The sequence below is a fragment of the Taudactylus pleione genome, unplaced genomic scaffold, assembly GCF_031769625.1.
Source record: "Taudactylus pleione unplaced genomic scaffold, aTauple2 ptg000236l, whole genome shotgun sequence".
Taxonomy (NCBI): Eukaryota; Metazoa; Chordata; class Amphibia; order Anura; family Myobatrachidae; genus Taudactylus; species Taudactylus pleione.
In genome coordinates, this window is record NW_028284638.1 from 4579292 (window position 1) to 4599884 (window position 20593).

Here is a 20593-nt window from a genome sequence, read left to right on the forward strand (position 1 = left end):
TATATGCATATACACACACATATATATATATATATACACACATAGTCAATGGAAAAAGTATATCACCATGCGCAGGATGTTGGTCTCAACTTAAAATACAGGCAAAGTCCTTTATTGTACATTCACTGCTTGCAGCATGTTTCTCCAAGTATCCTCCTCAGGAGTTCAATGTAGGAATTTCTGATCAAAGAAGGAGAACGGTGCGCATCACAGTTAATAGATGAAAAGATTTATTCAGTACAGCACACATAGACAACTTACATTTAAGTTTCCAGCAAGCCGCATACACATTAAGACAGAATATCACGGGTTTCGCGGAAGCCACAGAGCGGTACCAACAGCCTGGATATAAACAACCACGCTTGTAATTTTGCTCGGTGTTAGCGGTGCTCACGTCTCAGCTCGCTCCCCCCTTTACAGACTTTGCCAAAGGAAACGGCGGCGTCACAGCGCCGTGACGTCACCAAGCTGCTTCCTGTACATTGTGGTTCCGGAGCCACAGCGGGAGCGTGTCCCATTGGTGGCCCGGATACAGAGCAGCAGCGGCGGCTACCAAAGCCGCTGCTGCTCCTCCACCACACAGTGATCACTGTAGTGCTGGAGCCGCAGCGGGAGGGTTTCCCGCTGGCGGCCCGGATACAGAGCAGCAGCGGCGGCTACCAGAGCCGCTGCTGCTGCTCCATTACACAGTGATCAGTGTAGTGCCGGAGCCGCAGCGGGAGGGTCTCCTGCTGGCGGCCCTGGTACAGAGCAGCGGCGGCTACCAAAGCCGCGGCTGCTGGGGCCGGATGCCCGATCACTGCTGGCAACAGCTGCGGCTACATGAGCCGTGGCTGTTGCTTAAATGGCAGTGCGCCGGAAGGGGGTTTGCCGACGGTGCCCGATCACTGTGGCCAGCAGTGATCGGGTAATGCTCGAGGCAGCCATGCTTGCAGAGGGACCAGAAGGTCCTTCTGATGTAGGTGGCTGCAGGAAGATTAGCTTCCCACAGCCGCCTAGAGGGCATTTCTGACTGGTCGTATCAGATACGACCATGTCAGGGAAAGCCCAGCCTGGTGTGGTCGTATCTGATATGACCGTGCCAGGCAAGTGGTTAAGCAACGAAAAGCACACAAGTGTTGAAAAGCTGTACTTTTCGACACTTGCCCACTAATACCCTTTCAGACATATCGAGAATCCTGGGAATTTGGCCTGCCTCAGCCAAATTTCCGGGTAGCCGCGTATGTCTGAAAGGTACCTACCCAGGAACACGTTCCCGGGTAGCAGACCCTTCAATCGACCAGGGTTTTTCCCAGGACTTAAGTCTCGGGAAATTACCCTGCTCATGTCTGAATGGTGCTACCCGGGAATTTACTGTTCCTGGGCTGCACCAAGCAGCTTTTACATTGAGATGGCAGTGCAGAGCGTCCTATAGGACGCTCAGCGCTGCCACTCACCACCCCCCACGCCGGTGGCTATAGATGGAGTTAGCGACACAGGGCACCAGCCGGACGCTGGGGACACCCGCTTGCGCTGGACACCGCCGGCTGGTCTCAGCAATAGCGGGCCACCCACACTCCAGCTGGACCACCAGGGCAATAAAAGAATTAAAACAAATAATTAAATAAAAAACAGCATTTTGATTGGTCGGCTTCCGGCAGCCCAATGATGACATCAACAGCGGCAGCCGGTGAGGGGATAGGCTAGGAGGAGCAGACGGAAAAGGAGAGGCAGGTAAGCAGAAAAACCCGGCTTAAGTCTGAAAGGGGTCTACCTGGGGTCTACTGTAGCGTGAAAGGGGGGTCTCGACCAAATACCCAGGAATTTGCACAGGAGAAATTACCATGTCTGAGCAGGAAATTTCCCAGATTGTATGTCTGAAAGGGGTATAATACATTGCTATATGAGGATGGCGCAAGGAGTTACTTACCAGTCCCTCCTCCGGACATCTTTGTGCGTAAGCCATCAGGCCTTAATGAGATCTTGCGGTTGCACAGAACTTTGTGCAATCACACCATGCCAGCAAGGACCCATTACGTATCGCATCAGCACCAGATTGCTGGACTGGTGACATACTGTAAAGCTGGGTACACACTAGACGATATGTGTACCCAGTGATAGCATGATATATCAGGCGATCCATACACTCTGCACAATCTGGTGTACAACCGCCAAATACATCGTTCTCCCACCACATCCACAAGCATGAAGTCTGCCGCATCTTCAGATTGGCCTGTAGGCAGATCTGAAGATACGACAACTACGCATATGGCAGTGCGCTATAGTGCGTACACTCTGGGCAATGTGGAGGATTTGTTGTTCTGATCTCCTCAAAACAACAAATCATCCAACATATTGTCTAGTGCACAGGTTCTCAAACTCGGTCCTCAGGACCCCAAACAGTGCATGTTTGCCATGTCTCCTCACAGAATCATAAGTGAATTAATTAGCACCACCTGTGGATCTTTTAAAATGTGTCAGTGAGTAATGATTACACCTGTGCTCCTGCTGGGTGACCTGGAAACTGTGAGCTGTGTGGGATCCTGAGGACAGAGTTTGAGAACCACTGGTCTAATGTGTATCCAGCTAAACACCTCTCCAGCAACCCTTATTGTAGCACATTTCAGTGATATAACATTCTGAATCACTGCATTTTAATGCATTGACCCCTATTATTATTATTATTGCATGTAATTCACAGAGGAAAGCAGAGGTTATACCAGCATGTGTGCACCACAACTAAGTTACACCCTAGTGCTGGACCCTGGGACTTGAGAACATATATCGGAGCCTATTCCCTATTTACTATCCGATGAATGAGCTGAAGCCGGTAAGCGACAGAGGACCCCGGCCGGTAGTACATTGCTATCTTTGCACTGCAGCAGGAAGACAGTGATCGAACAGCAGCCTGCCAGCCAGAGCGAGGTCCTCCCAGATCCGTGCAACGTCCTCGGGCAGTAGCACATGCACAGCACAGGGAGCTGGAGAACCGACCTCCTCTTCCTCCCCGTTAGTTATGATGATGTCCTGCCTCCCGCGCTGTCGCCCGGCTATGATGTTACTACTATGGTCATGTGACCGTGGCTCTGCTTGCCATGGTTCATCCTGGTTATGTGTGATGCAGGCAGAGCCGGTGCTGAGAGACAGAGCAGATCTTCAGCAGGAGGATCACCAGGGTGAGACAGGTTGGGTACTTGGCTGATGCCCTCTGCTCTGCACCTCTGCCAGCATGCAGTTCCTGCAGCCAGTGCATCACCTGTGTGCTTAGATGTCATCATGTTGTGCATATATCTCTAGGAAGATGATGGTCTCATTTGTGATTGTGTTGAAATAAATGTTAACTGGTTGTAAATAGCTTTACAGAGCTTTTTAAATAGTGTTTCCACATTGTACTGTGCAAGCTGGTAGTGTTTCAGGGGCACCACATTATTACAGTAAAAATTAGTTTAATTGAAAGACTTTAATGAAGAGAAAATTACTGAAGATGTTATTACAGAATTTACTGATTCCATACATTGTCTGCCATACCATAGTGACCAGCTATTGAATAGAGTTTCCAGGATCGCTTTATGGAATGGTCCAGGTGCTTCTGTGAATGCAGCATATCGGGCCTGATTGAGAGATGTACACAATACTGATATGTACTCCGATCGAGCGATTGTTTGCCATTACGCATGCATGTAAGCTGCCCTGCGCACATGCGATTATTTTGCGACTACACACGCACGCACAGAGGATTCACTCGCAAAGTTAGTTACAGGTAGTTAGTGTTTGGGGGAGGTAACGAGGTAGCTAAGCAAACGCATTGGTGGCCATTTTAAACGCTGTTACATGGGCATACATAAATTAGCCACTGCGATGCACTTCGCAGCATGAGAGCTCTCTGCGTGTTAGGACAGATGCTGATTTTTGAGACAGGTCCAACTTGCCGCATGGCTGCCTGATCTGCGTCAATGTGTACGCTAGTGTGTGATGCAGACCCTCCAACATGACCCGTTCCATAAGGTCCACAATGCTCTGCTGCTGGACTTCCCTCTTAATTTATGATTGCAACCACCTGTGCTGAAACACCTGTCTCATCAATTACCTAGTTCAACACAGGTGTCTGCAATCATTAATTAGGCGGGAAGTCCAGAAGCAGAGCATTTAGTACCTAATGGAATGGGTCATGTTGGAGGGTAGGGTGATGTTGGACAGATATGAGAAGGCAGCAGTGGGTGTCCCTATGCTCGGGTAAGCTTTGGAAACAGACTACTTTAACAGCTGCGTTCTGTGCGAAATTGCAGCTGCGATTGAATTAGTATACATCTCTAAATCAGGCCCATAGTGCACTAGATGGGCAGCCATTTAACAAACTCAATAGGACTAGTAAGAATATTGCTGATCTTGAGAATTACAACAACATGGGAGGTGGTACTACTGTATGCCATTGGTCACTCGGAAACCCATTTTTAAAATTTCAGCCTGTCCTGTTTTATATATAGAATAAGTGGCAGTTGCTAAAATACTAGAATTATTATTGGGCAGTTTATTTCCTAGTATACATACTGCTGTAAAAATGAATTCTGTTGTTCAGTAGATTTAAGAATCTTAAAGCAACTACAAGCTGCTATTAGTAAATGATACGCCAACTACAGAAATGATTGCCATGCTATACACTAATACCAGCATACATTATTTACCACAGCTTTTTATCTGTCTGACTCCGCTAGTCTCACATGATGGGTCCTCTGAAGGATGCTGAATTGGGAGCTTTCACCTTCTTTGCGTCGGCTCTACCTCATGATGTCTGTGGAAGTAATGGTCTCCCGCTCACTCCAAATTCTATCAAAATCCTGGGGCGATTTCAAGTCCTCAAGACCATTGTCCATCCCAGACTATGCCAGTATGTGGATATCTCTCGGGGTAAACATGGTGAGTTGGAGCATTTCATTACTTTAACCTGTGCTTTCCATGCTAATGAAACAAATCTTGCTTTTGTATAAACCTATCGCAGTCAGTTAGAAATCACACTTATTTAATTAGACGCAAAAAGTCGGAAACTTTTCGCCTATCGTACTTTCCGCCGCATTCACCTGTTTGAGACGCAAATTTGCGGCATGCACGTCCCCGCGATTCGGCCTTTTCAATTACAGAACAGGTGATAACGCAAATAGGCGAATGCATAACAGGTGGAAAGTACAAAATAAGACGCACTGACACTGGAAATCATTACAGATGTGTACTATTATTCCTAATAATCGTACTTTGTGTCTTTAATTTGTGTTAAATGCTTTCTAGACACATATTTGTAAAAGTGGTGAAGAATGATAGAAAACAATATTTTTTTTGGGGAAAATAAATACTCCAGTCAAATTTGGGGTACTTGAAAATGGGTGCTAGCATATTTTTGTCTCTCTAAAGTGCACTTAAAAAATGTGAAAAATCCACCTGCTGCATGCACCTGCAATCCTAAAAACACCTGTCCCATCCACACAGCCTCCAAGAAAGCTGTTTCGCTACTTTTTATCCCTTTCCCCCCACTTTTTTCATTTTCGCCCCAAAAATGACATGTCTCTTTTGGGGTGTTCTAATGTAATTATTATTAATTTTTTTTTTTGGCTGATTTGCCCTTTGGAGGGGGTGTCCAAAGGGTTCCGAATCAATTCCCCACATTTGCACACCAAAATAGAGATTTTGCACTTTTTTCCCGCCTGCCATTCAGTGGAGAAAATTTTTCGCCGGTTTTGTTTTTTCGTGTGTAATTGAATCCAGCCCCTAAAGTCAGACTACATTAGTTTGAGGCTCACATTGAAGCCCTGTTCGATGTGTAGCTGCACACACATGAGAGTATTACTACAGGTAAATCTTTGATTATTATTTGCTTGAGTCTTTAAGCGGCTTGAGAAAAAAGTAAATGGCTCTTACCACCAATGTCCTGTAGTGTATCATTGAGCGAGGTTCCTACAGGACCTCGTACTTTATGTAATTGAAACTGCCCCTTAGAAAGTGCCCCAGTGGGGGTGTGGGTGAGGGGGAAACAACAACCTACTCTTGGTAAAATTAAAGAAACATAACAAATGACATGCTATACATAGTCTGTAAGCAATACCTTTTACTATTAAAACTTGGATTCTTACTTTAGGTAAAATGATGGTCTATTATATTTATTTTGAATACTTTTGAAAATTCATTGTATATATTTGAGTACATTTTACCCATGCAGACCTGGTGTGCATAACATACAATCTGCATGTTTAAGATGGTCTGTGTGCCTGTATAGAGGCTTATTTACTCTTGTGCAGCTTTGAGTATAATGATATATCACTACATTGCTTCTGCCTTCCTGTGATTGTGATCACTGGTCATACTATCTGTGTTGCTACTAGACAAGTACTGTATGTGTGATTGCCAGTGCGGATCACAGATTTGGTAGGCATGCTTACAGCCATTAGTTTCACAGTGGACATACTGTTGTTGGCACTCTAGTATTATGGTCAGGGTGGCCACTGGTGAAATATGAAGGGTTAATCATATATATTTAGGAATATTGAACACAATTATTGGCTAATATAGATAGGTTAGGATGATTTAACAGCCCTATAGATAATTAATCTCGGGGAGGCTGAGGGCAATGTGAAGGCCAGTGTGCTCTTCACTGCATCTGAATGGTGCACCTCTGAGGTAAAATAGCTGCCTTTGCGGCTGAATGTTGCAGCGTATGAAGCTGTAGCTGTTTGCATTAACTTTAATTAATTAAGTTAAAGTAATAATTGCTTCTGTCCTAAAATTATATTTATCATAAATGTTGAAGATTTTGAGCTAATTTAATTTGGGTTCAGAATATCTGATTCCATAGAGTTATTATACAGTGGTTCCCTTACACAGCAGGCGATGAAGATATGTAAGTAGCATTCCTGCTAGGCTGCCGTCCCCACCCGCGAGCCACAGTGTCTTGTGGGAGGGATAAATAGCGGCGCAACGGTCAACGCTGGTGAATAGGTGCCGGGCACATGCGCTCGGCATCTATTCACAGAAAATGGAGAGCTTGGGGGTAGCCCGGAATCTCTGTAAGTGCCGGGCACGCTCCCAAGAGTCCTTTACTTGAGGACTCTCCCCCTTTTCGCCCTGCCCGGCGCCGGACCTAGAGTGAACCCTATGTAAGGGAAGTCCACACCATCTGCAGTTGCCTGGATATTAGAGTAATAACTGCAATATCTAAAGTTAACTGTTGCAGATATGGATGTAACACAGGTACAGTAAAATTAAAGTTCAAAGAATGATACAGGCCATAAAAGGCTTATGGCAAACAAAAATATGCTGTGTAGCATCAGCTGTGTCATAAAATAATGATTTAACATCATGAATATCTGTGGCTGGGTACAATATAAAACTCATGTTCCACTAATGTAACTTCTGAGGCAGGTTTCTATGACTTCGGTATGGCCTTGATAGCTGTTCCTTCGATGCAGTTGTCAGTGCTCCCCACTTCCCCTCTGTACTGTTTTGTGAGTGAGACTGTACTGGGACAGACCTTTTGCAGTTCAGTAGGGGAGCAGCATGGAGAAATGCACTGTGCATATGTCATCAAATGACCACTTCCTAATACCCTCATCCCTCTCTTTTTTAAATCATTTCATATAATAACATATATAGCATTGTTAACAAAATGTAAAAGTCAGTCAATGCAGCTATGTTTTCAGCAAAAGTTTAATGTGTTTACCTTATGGAAAGGTAATTATTCCTTTATTTCAGACTCCAATATCAGACTGAATAGAGACTGTACTACCAATGGTTTCAATATGCTGCAATCTGCAATAATGGGAATTTAATTATCTAACTGGCAGTCTTCATTCCATCCGTTGTATAGGGCCAAATGTAATAGGGTCAGAGTTCAGCAGTAAACTCTCACACATAGTTTAAACTCGCCCAATGCAATAGAGCCCGAGAACATACAAACTCACATGTTTTTCTAGCACACTCTGGTCTGTATATCATAAGTTTGTTGCATCAGCTGAGTGTGCTAGAAACAACAGAGCAGAGAGCGACACCCCAGGCAGGAAAGAGGAACTGCACGGGTTGTGACAGGTGCAGGGTGCTAGAATGACACCAATAGTAAGTCTTCCTCAGTGTGAAATGGCTGATAACAGAAAATAATTGCTTTATCTTAGATGTGAAATATGCCATGTTCTGTAATAGTGGAGCCATTTTTTGCATATTACAAGATGCCTTTTCATGTGGCGTAAACTTGGCTCATTCACAAGCTATATTTCTGTGCATGGATTATTAGGGCAGAGTGGAAGGTAAAGGGTGGAGAAGCATTGGGATGGAGATCAATTATCCCGATGTCTTTATTCTCAGGATGGTGTGCATGTGATCATCGTTACTTGGCCGTGGTCATACTGCGCAACATTCGCAGTGCAATACAGCTTAGCTCTGAACGAGCCCTTAGAGGGCCTTTAAGCTCTTTTTACACTAAGTAAAAGTTTCCCTATAAAACATTTATAATATGTGATCCAGACATGGGATTAAGGAGGTGGATATGTTCTGGTCAGCATCAGGAATCTTCATCAGAAGACGGGTGGAATGCTGCGGACGAGAGTTGGAATTTAGTATGTAAACAGGCTCTTAGTCTGAGAAATCGGTGTGGGTATAGTATATAGGTATTCATTTGTTGTACTTTGTTTTTTCTTGTAGCGAAGGATACTTTCAGGCCACATAAACCATGCCTCTCTGTTTCATTATCTTGGAAAGCACAGCTTATTTGTAACTGAGGAATAGGAATCTGTTAAAGCAAAACTACTTTCTAATTGCTTTTCCAGATGCATAGTCTTTCATCACCTCTAGAACACTGAGCGCAGTTAATGTTCACTGACAATTGTCTTTATTACAGGCTCAGCTATCTATTGTTCCACTTACATTTTACATTCATTTCCATACTCACCACGGATCAGGAACCTCACCGTGGATTACATGAGCTGAGGAAAGGGCCCAACAGGGATTGTTTTTAGCTCTGGCTGTGCTCACGTTAAGTGTGTCATTTAATACAGCTGTCTGTAGACACCTATTCCGCTGGTGCAGATAAATGTTTAACATGGAAAGGTTCCTTCTGTACTAACTGTACCTATGACATCTGACAAAATGGATAGTCAATGAATATATTACTCGCTGTACAGACACTGTGGGTAGTGGTTACTTTTCATTAAAATGGACTGCTACTTTAATTCTATAGACCTAAACTGCGTTTTAGGCTTTAGTTATCAATTCCTAGGGCAGCACAGACGGTGTAATGGTTAGCATTACTGCCTCACAGTACTGAGGTCATGGGTTCGATTCCCACCACGGCACTAACTGTGTGGAGTTTGTATATTCTCCCTGTGCTTGCGTGGGTTTCCTCGGGTACTCCGGTTTCCTCCCACACTCCAAAAATATACTGGTAGGTTAATTGGCTCCCAACACAAATTAACCCTAGTGTGTATGTTTGTAAGCATGTGGTAGGGAATATAGATTGTAAGCCCCACTGGGGCAGGGACAGACGTGCATGGTAAGATATTCTCTGTAAAGTGCTGCGGAATATGTGTGCGCTATATAAATGACTGGTAATAAACAAATAATAAATAAATAATTCCATGTACTGTATTATGAAGGAAGTTCCCCACCTGTTATAATGTAGCATGGAGATCTTAGATGGACTATACTAGAAACAGTGTGTAACTGAAAGATTTTTTTGTACACTGTAGTTAATTCCTAAGGTGTCCAGCCATGTTCCATGCAGCCTAGCCTTTGACACGGTACAGCCCTACTGAGCTGAGTATTACTCCTGATAAAAAGCTTCAGTCATACCTAGTATGACTAGTAAGCTGGTTTTGCACAGCCTTTACTTTCCACTAAATATTTGAAGAAAGACTTAAGTTTGCTGTATGACAGCTCCATCTCATCCATGCTGAGTGTCTCTACTTAAATCTGGGTACACAGTGGAGCGATGGACATTCGTTCCGACATCGGAACAAATGCGCTTCAACGGGGACTGCACGTCCAAACTGGAACGAGTTAATGAAAGACTGAACGATCACTGTTCCTTCCTACATTAACTTACTACAGGTTGCTAGCGATATCAGTAGGTTTGATGTGCAGCACATGAAAACTAGCGACCGCGGGAGAGCGCAATCACCTGTGCACACTGAGCAATGTAGGAGATTTGTCATTACAAATCGGCAACTCGGCCCGACATCGCTCCAGGGTGTACACAGCTTCAGTATAAAGAATTCTGAAGAACCAACTACTGTATACAAATTCTAATGTATGTCTATTTGGAAATATGGGCAGATTAAAAATGACTGCACTACACTTATAAACAAATAATCTTCAAAACATCAGCCTTGAACAGTAAAGACAAAGGCTTAGTACATCTACCCCCATGTGAGAATAAATATGTGTTAAGCTGTTTTCCTGTTACCTTGTACGTTATTTAAGGTCACCAGATGAATTGAATAATTTAGGACTGCCTATACAAGATGCTGGTTGTAAACTGCTTACATTAAACACTGCATCGCTAATTACAATAATTGTTGTAGGTGTTTTTAATTCATATGTAAATCTGATTAGTCATAGTGGAAAGTCAATTCAATTTATTTATCTAATTTTGATACTTAATGAATAATTCCAAGAGGTTTCCGAATGCATAATCTTGCAGCAATCTGAAGAAATTATCCATAACTCTGGTCATTGATACCTTATTCTAAATGCTCATTCCTCACAAGCTTACTAGTAGGTTAGTTGGATCTTGACAAAATTGTGCTTGTAGTGTGTGTTAGGGAATTTACACTGTAAGCTCCAATGGGACAGGGACTAAAATGAATGTCAAATATTCTCTGTACAGAGCTGCGTAAATGATTGGTGCAATATGAAGATAATAATAATCCTACTTTTAATTGCCATGGTAGTGTCCAAAGAATGTATTATTGTGAAAGCATAGCTCCTAAAAATTGAAAACAATCTTAAAGATACTCCGATTATTTGTGACATATACTTCATTCAATGTCTTAAATTGCACAGACTAAAGGCCTGAATCAGAGATGTACACAATGGTTATTCTTACGCAGATTGAGCGATTGTTTGCCATTGCGCATGCATATAATCCGCACTGCGCACACTCCGATTGTTTTGCGATTCCGCACACACAGAGAACCCATTCGCAAAGTGAGTGACAGGTAGTCAGCATTTGGGGGAGGTAACGGGGGTGCTTAGAAAAACACAAGTGATTCTTACCGTTTAAACACCGTTACAGTGTGCACATAAATTATCCATTGCGCTCTATGCAGAATGAGAGCTCTCTGCACGTCAGGAGAGCCGCTGTATTTGAGACAGGTCAGTCTTGCCGCAAAGGCTGCATGGCCGGTTGATGTGCGTCGATATTTACGTTGGTGCGCGATATCGGACGCAGATGAGAAGGCAGCTCGGGTAAGCTTGGGAACTATCGGCATAGATTCGCATCGGCAGCCCGTGAAATCACAGCTTTGATCGCATTGGCATTCATCTCTGAATCAGGCCCTAAGTGCACTCGCCTATACTTGTGACTGACTAGTCAATAAGACATGGAATCCTAATGTATAGTGTATGGGAATCATACATTCTGATCCCTGGGAGAAAGAGCATTTGTACCTCTCACGTGTTGGATACAATCTTCCACAAAAGATGGCCAGTGAGTCATTTGGAAAAATGGTGCATTGAGTCCTTATTATTATGCTTTGTATTAAAAATAAATAAAGTACAATTTCATTAAATGCATTTGCTGCTCAGTTTCTGGATGGTCAATACTTACAATATTATTTACAGTGCATGAAATACTGGCTCTGTTACTGTAGGGGCTGTGCCTCTGCCTTTCAAGAGCTTAAAGTTATGAACTGTTTAAAAGTAATAATGAGGACAAAGGATTGTACCATATCCTAGCTATAAATACTATTTCGTGCAGATGTAAATATTTGCGGATCTCAACAATTTCCTAGCTCTGATTTAAATCTTCAATTCTGATACAATAGCTAAAAGAAGAGCAAACACAGAACAAGATTCATGTAACATAGCAACATGGACATTATTATTATTATTATGCATTTCCATGTCCATGACACTTTCCCCAGCCTCATCATGGTTTTATATGTTTTTATAACATTGTTGAAGAGTAATGAGAGAATTATATTTTCCTCAGTACTGCTTTTTATTGTTTTGTGTTACCTGTTATTGATGTGGGCAGCACAGATGGTGTAATGGTAGCATTACTGCCTCACAGCACTGAGGTCGTTGGTTCGATACCCACTACGGCTCTAACTGTGTGGAGTTTGTATATTCTCCCTGTGCTTGCGTGGGTTTCCTCCGGGTTCTCCGGTTTCCTCCCACACTCCAAAAATATACTGGTAGGTTAATTGGCTCCTAACAAAATTACCCCTATTGTGTGTATGTGCGTGTGCATGTGGTAGGGAATATAGATTGTAAGCTCCACTGGGGCAGGGACTGATGTGAATGGCCGAATATTCTCTGTAAAAGCGCTGCGGAATATGTGTGCGCTATATAAATAACTGGTAATAATAATAATAATAATAATAATAATAATTGCATTTACATATTTTACAAGCTTATAGAGATCATTTTATAATTTTATATGTGTTGAATCGTGGCAAACAAATGGAAATGGAACAAATAGCATACAGTAAAACACATTAAATGTAAAAGCGCAAATGGGTATTGCTATCTTATAACAGTTATTTTTAATGACCATTTAATTTGGTTTGAAAATACATGTAAACTGCATATACAAACCTTTGGTGGGTATGTCTCCTTATAGAGTCATTTCGTCATTGCTCTTCAGTGCTGGCAGCAGTTCTTATATAAAGTGCACTTTCATTTTTTACAATGATCTTTCTCATCAGGTCATACAAACAGATAATTGAATATGTAGAAAGTATTCTGTAACAGAGGCAGGCTGCACCACCACTCTTTGTATCAGATAGAAGTAACGCATACAAATGTATAGAAACTGCTTTTACTTTGCACACATAAAACATGTGCTGATAAATTCTCAGTGATTTCTAAGGCTTGTGGGACCTGTTAAATGGTAATGTGTCTGGGCTGTTACATAGCCATGCTAGGCTACAGAGTGTGCACATTGGCCAGTGCCGATGTTTGCGCCTTCTCTCTGGGAGTCAAATCCGGTGGAATACCTCTAGTAAAAAGTTTAATTGAAGCATATAGTTTCCAGATCCCAGTAACACTGTGTAACAAGACTATTTTGCTCCTTCTGATGAAGGTTCCTTGCATACCTAATCCATGTTGTGTGCAAGATATATATTGCTTACAATACGTCATTTAATCAAAAGCGATGCACTTTTAGAATACTAAACTCTCTGCATCCAGGTGTGTCCTACAATAGGACTATGGTGTCTATATGTTTGACAAATGCAAACAAATGATGTTAAGTTAAGATGAAGAAACATTTCTTGCTGCATTTTGCATGTCCGTAGTTGTTGTGGGCTTCTGTTCCTTCCAGTTCTATTATTATTGGTAGAACATTACTGTATGAACATAAACATTCAATTAAAGATCTACATTGTCGAAAAAAAGGACTTTGAGAGCCAGAATTAACTGAGGAGGAGTAGGAGTATAATGGGAGATACAATTGGAGATGAATCATTATAATTAGGTTGTTTATTGAGTACAGGTAATAGCAAACAAAGAGGGAGATCTATACAAAAGCTAAATATGTTTTTAAATGCAACTTTCATGTGTTTATGGACTTCCGATACCTTCAAGTGGGCAAAATTAAAATAAAGCCAAACCAGTTACTATGGTAAGGTAAACCTCATATCCATGAGTAATTTGTCCTTATAAAGTCTAATAGAGTTATAGGTTGGATGGGACAGGAATATGTTCATACTGGAAGACGTAGACTAGTGGAATTTAGTTGTAAGAAATCGTTAATATATATATTGGCTCAGATTACCAATATCACACCTCTATGGCTGGTACCACACAGGTTTGTAAATGTGCAAACGTAAACCTGTGCTGCCCATTGAGTTTATAATGACCGCCCCAAGCGTCCTTAGTATCTGCACTTGCACCAGCTACATGCTAGGTACAAGAGATATACGTCAGAGACAGGCTTCTCTTCCCTGTATGCTGGACTCAGATTCACAAAGTGCTTGTAATTAACACCCATGATACACCAGTTAGAGAAATCTCTAATTTCCATGTCATGGCGTTATTATTTATCTTTGTGTATAGGATCTTGTCTTGCTCATACAGGCATTGAGTTACTTTCTTTGTACTTGGGTAATGTATTGTATACCTATATTTATGAGCACTTTTTAGCTACGTATGTTTTCTGACATCAGTTTGTTATATATTTTTTGTGAGCTTAAAATTACAAATTATTTTCCATTCTGAATTGTTTTTCATGTGCCACTCACTACACTGTAAGCATATGTTTGTTCCTTACCCAGGTGTTTATTATTAGCTCATTACATTAGGGTTACATTGGCAGTAGAGCCCTGTTGTTGGTAGCAGGTGACTGCAGGGCACTATCCCATGTGACTTGTCTGCACTCACATAACCGATGGTTCCGGCTACCTCTGCGTATTATAAACAGATGTTCATTAAACAGAAGTACAGAGTTGCACATATGGAAAACCAGAAGATGTCCATGAAAGGCGGTCACTTACAGCAATGCCTTAAATTATATTGAACCTAATGCTTAATTAACTTTTTTTTGAATGGGAGCATAAAGTATGGTAGCTGCTGTAAAGCTATAGTGCCTGATTCAGAGACGGACGCAGTGCTGACGTTTACGCAGTTGAGTGATTATCGGTGGTCTGAGCATGCGTCTGAGGCGCACATCGCATGCTCAAGTTTTATTACGGATGTTGCTCGCAGTGAGTATGTATTCCCATGGTGATTGATGGGCAGGGACCGTTTGCAGGCGGAAATGGGGAGGTGACGAGCCAAACGCAGGCATGTCGCAACCGTTTTTGGGGTTTGTCTTTGCTTGTGACTGCGATCCCGTACACAGACCGTACGGTGTCTCAGTTCCTGCTGCCATTCTGCACGACCATACGGTTATTCCGAAGTTTGGTAATTGGCTGATCTGCGACCGATGCTGCATCTTTGTGCGCAGTCGCTTGGATTTACAAAGCTGCTGATGGACGTCTCAATACAAATCTGGGCAGCTGCGACATTTGCATACTTTCGCACAGTCGCTATGTACATTTTCACAGCTGCGGCGGCACCAGTGTCCATCTCCGAGTCAGGCTAACAGTCATGACCTACGCTGTGTAACAAGCATCACTTTCATAAGTAATACCCTGCATATTGTTGCTTTTAGACAAGTGCAACAATCTTATACCTTTCTCTTTTGTCTTACTGACCTGTGACATACTCTGCTAAATATGGAAAGAACAGAAACGCTTAGCTGAGGCAAGTTTTTGTAAATTGCTGTAATGGTATCAATATATTTATACATTTTATATTTTTGTATAATTCTGTAATCAGAATAAACGTCTAACAGTGACAGAAATTAGTTTACCCCTACCACTACTCTAACGAAAATGCTAATTATACGAAGAATTTTACTTGTGACTGTAACATATTTGATGATAATTTAATAATCACTAAATTACCTAATTCAGAAATGTCCAATGCTGGGTACACATGGAACAATCAGCGATATCGCTGAACGATCTCCCTTTAAAAATCTCGGTGTGCTGGATGAATAATATTGTTCATTCACACACCCACAAACGACCCGCGATCAACGATGACTGATCCCTATGGAGAGATAACAATATCGTCCAGGTTGGCCTGCATGCATGGACGATGATCGATATCGTTATCGTACAGTGGGAGTGCGTTTCGTTGGTCGTTCATTGCAGACACATGGAACGATATGAACGATATATCGTTAGCATTCATATCGTCGAAATGTATATCGTTCCGTGTGTACACACCTTAACTTTAGATCCTGTTTCACTGCATTAGAGACCTGCGGGATTGTCTCGTGTGTGTGTGTGTGTGTGACCACTTGTAGGTGTCGCAGGGGTGCTATGGGGTTGATGGTCTAGGACCAAATCAAATTAAGTATGGTCATTGTGACAGGCAATACCAGTGCTGGTGGCTGCCAATTACAAAATATGTGGACAAACAGAAGCACAATCCTGTGCACCACCACATAACTAACCCTAAGGATGATGTATACAAAATTTACTTAATTCAATTTTTTGACCTAGGGGTGCTGTGAAAAAAATGCTGATACTCTACAGCGCTGTGATTTAAGAAAGTTTGGGAACCACTGGTATTAAATGGTAGGATGTGGAGCTAAGCAAAACATGTCTTTACTGTGCGAATGCTAACACCAGACTGACTTACAAAATGGCCACCAGTTGACTTCCAAGGCAAGGGGCAGGGAACACCTGTAATATCAATCTGCCAGCTGCTTAACTTTATAAACATCTACAAATAGTTTCGGCCCCATTGTGTGTCACATCTGTGCATGAAGGTTTTCTGTAATTGAATGCATAACAGTCATTAAAGAGAATGGTAGCTAGATATGTGACTAAGTGTCGTTTATCTAGTAGAGTCTATGAAATGACAGGAGCTGTTTGGTTGCTTTGGGCAACTTATCCATTTTTTTGCCAAGGTTTGATACATCTCACCCAATATCACATTACCCTTTGCAACAATACCTTATGCCATTCTGTCATTTACCATTTGTGTTTTTTAATTTGTACCCTGATAAATAGGACTTAATGATTTATTTCTGTTTATGTGAATTCATTACACCAATTTCAATGAATTTTCAAATCCATTTGAATTATTCTCTGCTTTCCTCCTTAGAGAGACTGGTGGTTGTAGCTGAGCATTATGAGAAAAGTCTTGAAGATTTGCTGCAGGGCAGGAAACCTGTGAGGTAATGTCTCCATCCAGGACATCTTTATTTGTGCACATTGACTAACAAAAACAGATGGACAGACGGCAACTTGCTTTGTTTTATACACACAGGCATTACATGTGAAGCAAACATAACCCTTATTGTAAGTAGGGTATAGTTTAGCTTTAGGTTTTATGCTACACATACGAGGTATGTCTATAAAATAACGAGACTGTGATTCCCCCTAGTAAACAAAGCAGTCAGAACCTGTTCTAACTGCATACGTAGTAACCTTGAACCTGTCTGAACCTGCTTGACAAGCAGCAACACTCTATGACGTTCAGTTGATTGCGAGTCGCCATTTAATTTGGTTGTGTTTTCTGTAGAGTGCCGAAAAAATGCTAAGTTATTAAAAGTTGAACGACGTGTCAATTTAAAATTTTTTAGTAACATTTTTTTGATATCAAGGTGTAATTTTGCAAGAATGGGTTCCAGAAGGCACAACAGTTAACCAGCATTATTATAAGGAAGTTTTGACAAAGCTGAGAGAAAGAGTCAGAAAGAAACGGCCGCAACTGTGGAAAAATGGTTTCATTCTTCGCCAGGACAATGCACCTGCTCACACAGCACTTTCTGTGAAGCAGTTTTTGACCGACAATTACATTACTACACTTGAACATCCTCCATATTCGCCCGATTTAGCACCTTGCGACTTTTATCTTTTCCCAAAAGTTAAATCAGTGCTTAAAGGGAGACATTTTGAATCAGTTGATGCTGTAAAGAAGAAAACGGCAGATATGTTGAAACAACTAACAGAAATTGATTTGCTCCATGGCTTCCACCAGTGGAAAGGGGACAAACATTAAATTTGTAATACCAATAAATAAAGATGAGTTATTTAATCAGTCTCGTTATTTAATAGACATACCTCGTATTTGCATCTATTGAGCTGCCATATTGTGTTCTCTGAACCCCGGTAAGATGAAATGTCATCTATTGACCACAATAGATTATGGCTGTCAGACAAAGCTCTTTGACTCAAAAAAACCCCCAGTACAATATGTCCTTGTAATATAAAAACATTGGCAAAAAGTGACCAATTTGATGGAGGTTGATGGATTAATGCAGAGGTTCCTAAAGTCGGTCCTCAACGCACCCTAACAGTCCAGGTTTTAAGGATATCCATGCTTGACCACAGGTGACTTGGTACCTCAGCCAATTTGATTTAACCACCTGTGCTCAACCATGGTTATCTCTAAAACCTGAATTGTTTAGGTGCCTTGAGGACCGTGTTTGGGAACCGCTGGACTAATGTATTACCACAATATAGTGTGCTGAAATCTCCATAGAGCTTTTTTTTTTTTTTTTTATATTGATGAGCAAAAGAAAATAGATAATACAGGTGCAAAATAAAGGGTGGGGGAAAGGGATATGGTCATTCAAATGACAAAAAGCAGTTACAGGAAAAAGTACTGAACAAAAATACAGTAATACAGTAACATACATATGTAGAAAAGACAACAGACAAAAATGAAAACTGAAATGGTAAAAGACATGCCTCCCGTTTTACATAACCATTATTACTGAACAAAACCAAACATTATGAACAGTGAAATATCATGCTGGGTTTTTTTTTCTTAGAATTTAGATGAAACAAATATAGTTATCACAAGGGAGCAGCCGGGACTTAAAGGTGGGTAGGGGGAGGAGCTTCATTTTCATCTTTTGAAGCTGCGATATAAAAAATAAATATATAAATTGATTATAATTGTTACATTCGTGCACATTTATTTATTTATTTATTTATTAACAGTTTCTTATATAGCGCAGCATATTCCGTTGCGCTTTACAATTGGAAACATTGATAGAACAAAACAGGGTAATAACAGACAGACATAGAGGTAAGAGGGCCCTGCTTGCAAGCTTACAATCTATAGGGAAACAGGCATTGATACACAAGGATAGGTGCTATATATATTGCAATTTGGTCTGGCCAGAATGCAGAGTTTCTTGGTGGGCTGCTTGATCCAGTCACATAGGAATGTCGGCAAAATGTCAGGAGTATGTGAAAGAAAGACAATATGTGAGGTTATGTATGGACTGTGAGAGGGGATGTGATAAGACATGGAAGCTATGAAGGTTATGTGGTCGGTTCTGGAGTCTGATAAGCTTGTCTGAAGAGGTGAGTTTTCAGGGAACGCTTGAAGGATTGAAGAGTAGAGGTAAGTCTTATTGTGTGTGGTAAGGCATTCCATAGAGTAGGTGCAGCCCGAAGAAAGTCCTGTAACCGTAAATGGGAGCAAGTAATGCGTGGGGATGAGAGACGCAGTTCTTGTGCTGAGCGGAGAGGTCGGGTTGGGAGATATTTTGAGATGAGTGAAGAGATGTATGTTGGTGTAATTCGGTTAATGGCCTTATGTGTAAGTAACAGTATTTTGTATTGAATACGGTAGAAAACTGGCAACCAATGGAGGGACTGACAGAGCGGGGCAGCAGATGATGAACGTTTGGCAAGGAAGATAAGCCTCGCAGCTGCATTCATAATGGATTGTAATGGCGATAGCCTGTTTTTGGGAAGACCAGTAAGGAGACTATTGCAATAGTCAATGCGGGAAATAATGAGTGCATGGATTAGAGTTTTTGCAGTGTCTTGTGTGAGATATGGTCGAATTTTGTATATGTTTTTTAGATGTATGTAACATGATTTTGAGACAGATTGAATGTGGGGAACAAAGGACAATTCAGAATCAAGGATGACACCAAGGCAGCGAGCTTGTGGGGTGGGGTGGATTGTTGAGTTATCAACAGTGATAAAGAGATCAGATTGGTAACTGTTATTGGCCGGTGGAAATATAATTAATTCTGTTTTAGAAATATTAAGTTTCAGGTAGCGAGATGACATCCAAGATGAAATGGCAGAAATACATTCAGTGACACGGACCAATACAGATGGTGATAAATCTGGAGAGGATAGGTAGATTTGAGTATCATCCGCATACAGATGGTACTGAAATCCAAAAGAGCGGATTAGTTTGCCAAGAGAGGTGGTATAGATTGAGAATAGCAAAGGACCTAAGACAGAGCCTTGCGGTACTCCAACTGATAGAGGTAGCGAAGAGGAGGCAGAATCAGAAAAACGAACAGAAAAAGAGCGATCAGATAGGTAGGAAGAGAACCAAGAAAGGGCTGTGTCCTTAAGACCTAGGGATTGTAATGTTTGTACGAGAAGAGAGTGGTCAACAGTGTCAAAAGCAGCAGAGAGATCTAGAAGAATTAGAAGTGAGTAATGGCCTTTAGCCTTGGCAGTGACCAAATCATTTACTACCTTAGTCAGTGCTGTCTCTGTGGAGTGCTGGGAACGGAAGCCAGACTGAAGTGGGTCCAATAAGTTGTGGGTGTTAAGAAAGTGTGTGAGGCGGGTGTAGACAAGTCTCTCCAGTAGCTTGGAGGGGCATGGGAGCTGGGAGATAGGACGGTAATTAGAGAGAGTGTTAGGGTCAGAATTTTGTTTTTTCAGAATGGGAGTAATCACTGCATGCTTGAACAGTGATGGAAAGATGCCAGTAGAAAGAGAGAGATTACAGATTTTAGTTAGGGTTGGGATGAGCACAGGAGACAGAGCTTTACTAATTTGTGAGGGTATAGGATCTAGAGGAGAGGTAATAGAGTAGGAGGATGAGAAGAGTGTAGATACTTCATCTTCATTTGTGGGGTCAAATGAAG

The 20593-nt window shown here is 41.7% G+C and overlaps 1 protein-coding gene across 9 annotated transcripts in view; it reads left to right on the top strand.

Annotated features, from left to right (window-relative positions):
• The first annotated feature begins 2523 nt into the window (after positions 1 to 2523).
• TBCK (TBC1 domain containing kinase) overlaps positions 2524 to 20593 on the top strand; it is a 328992-nt gene continuing 310922 nt past the window's right edge. The window contains exons 1-3 of one of the 9 annotated variants that reach the window (XM_088479472.1): positions 2524 to 2809; positions 4692 to 4893; positions 16837 to 16909. In XM_088479472.1, the coding sequence (XP_088335598.1) occupies positions 2792 to 2809; positions 4692 to 4893; positions 16837 to 16909 (293 nt within the window). In that variant the 5' untranslated portion in view covers positions 2524 to 2791. Of the gene's footprint in view, positions 2810 to 3061; positions 3156 to 3711; positions 3729 to 4138; positions 4213 to 4381; positions 4401 to 4666; positions 4894 to 16836; positions 16910 to 20593 lie in introns of those variants that run through there. The other 8 variants (XM_088479469.1, XM_088479464.1, XM_088479466.1 and 5 more) reach the window with 8 other exon arrangements.